Source organism: Haplochromis burtoni, unplaced genomic scaffold (genome assembly GCF_018398535.1).
Source record: "Haplochromis burtoni strain Fernald_Lab_line unplaced genomic scaffold, NCSU_Asbu1 Contig_419, whole genome shotgun sequence".
In the NCBI taxonomy this organism is placed as follows: Eukaryota; Metazoa; Chordata; class Actinopteri; order Cichliformes; family Cichlidae; genus Haplochromis; species Haplochromis burtoni.
Window position 1 is genome coordinate 303,553 of NW_024582780.1, and position 1,873 is coordinate 305,425.

The 1,873-nt window shown below is 44.3% G+C and overlaps 1 protein-coding gene across 3 annotated transcripts in view; it reads right to left on the reverse strand.

The window, feature by feature from the left end:
- Positions 1-468: 468 nt before the first annotated feature.
- pcdh10a (protocadherin 10a) overlaps positions 469-1,873 on the reverse strand; it is a 14,096-nt gene continuing 12,691 nt past the window's right edge. For all 3 annotated transcript variants that reach the window (XM_005945340.3, XM_005945338.3, XM_005945339.3), the window contains exon 5: positions 469-1,729. In XM_005945340.3, the coding sequence (XP_005945402.1) occupies positions 1,710-1,729 (20 nt within the window). In that variant the 3' untranslated portion in view covers positions 469-1,709. The remainder of the gene's footprint in view (positions 1,730-1,873) is intronic.

A 1,873-nucleotide genomic window follows, 5' to 3' on the forward strand; every position in this document is an offset into this window, starting at 1 on the left:
CACTGATAATAATAATTCAGAGTCACGCTGCTAGCGATCGAAGATTTATGTAAATGTGACGAGCTGAACGCACTCTGTCCTGTACAGGAGACACGGCACGAGATGGTCTACAGCCAATCGGGACGCAGAACACAATACGCTGAAAAATAAAACATTGCCCCAAAAATGAAACGGTGCGGTTACAGCGAGGGAGCACTGGACGTAATCATAATAATGTTCCTTTGTATTTAGAATTTGCTTCCTCGTCGCAGAGATCCTCCTGAAAAGGAATCCTTCGGCCCGAGGATAAACGGACTTACATTCATTTGAGATCATTTGAATAAACGCAGCTTTATCTCCCTTATTTACTTTGGCAGGTCTGCCTTACCTGATACTGTATTTTAATTAGGCATCAAATGATGCATGGAATGAGCAGAAAGCAGCGTTCACATTCACAACAAGGACACACGAAAACAAACGCAGACGGCGTTTTTACCACTTTTGTCATTTATTGTCGGCATATTAGTGTGTCTGTGTCTGCAGTGTGTGAGAGAGAAACTGGACTGCACCGTGTACATCACTCTTTGCATTTGATGGTGTTTTTGTCGCACTCCTTTACAAATGGACCCTTAAAAGTTTTGGTTACAATGACACATAATTACCATGGATTCAGTCTAAATTATTACCTCCATTTTACTTATAGATATGCTCTTTATTAATACCTTGAAGTGGAAAAAATAATGAAATGATGTCAAACAATAAGAAGTCGAGTTTTACATCTGCTAAGGCTGTTCTGTCTCTTTTTACGTCTCCGGCTGTGAAAACACCGGCGACCTTGTTCAGGGGCAGCAAACAGATCAAAGCTCTGAATCAGAAACCAGCCGACAAGCAGCACACCTTCAGAACAAGAAGATATAGATAGATTTATATAGAGAGGTTTATATTCAGCGTCAAACTTTTAAAAGAGTACAATAAACACTTCTCACACGTGACAGAAACTACTTGACGCATCAGAACAACGTGGGCCGACTGGGTCTGAGCCCGCCGTGTGGCTGCTGAACCGAAACCAAACGGATAAATAAAAAAATAAATTAAAAAAACTGAAAATCTGCCCACAGTCTTTTCTTACAAAGTTTGACCTGACCACACAAAAAGAATAGAAAAATCTAAAACAGTGGTATTGCATCTGAAATGCACAAAGATTCTCCTGTACAACTTGGCGTCTCTCTCTGACGCCTAAAGGGCTGAGTGGTGGTTTTTCTGGGTGGCTCTCAGTTGGGTTTGCCTTTCGTAGTTCATCTGCAGTCTTCATCTGGCTTCATTATCCTCACAGATGTATACATCAGTGCTGTAAACAGGCACACATAGAGTGGAAAAAGATGAAGGGATCAGTGACGGGGGTCGCCATCGTTCGTCCTCTGCGAGCTTCTCAGTCCTGCTGAGACAACGGCCATCTCCAGTAAGGCGATTCCTCCACCTGTGTTCCTCCCCCGCAGCCTCCCCACCGTCTCTGTCAAACCCGGCAGCGCTCCGAGTGTTTTGTTCCTTTGTGTTTCTTTCTTCTTCGTTTTGTTTGCAGTCATGTAAAATTTTCTTCTTTTTGTGTTTTTGCTGAGCGAGGAGGGATGAGGGCAGTGGAGGACAAAATGGGCTGAAAACTTTACACCCTTGGTCGTCATGATGAAATTGTGCAAACTCACGCAGTCTCTGGTACGTCCACGCGGAAGGAGCTAGCAAAGCCTTTTCCTCGCTGCAAGCACAGAAAACACAGAAGCCGGTTAGTTGTGTGTCGGTATCTGTGTGCGTGCAGAGCAGCAGTGACACGGCCTCACTCACACACAGTCACCGGCGTGTCAGCTAAATGCTGATAGATAACATGTGTGTGTGTGGGGGG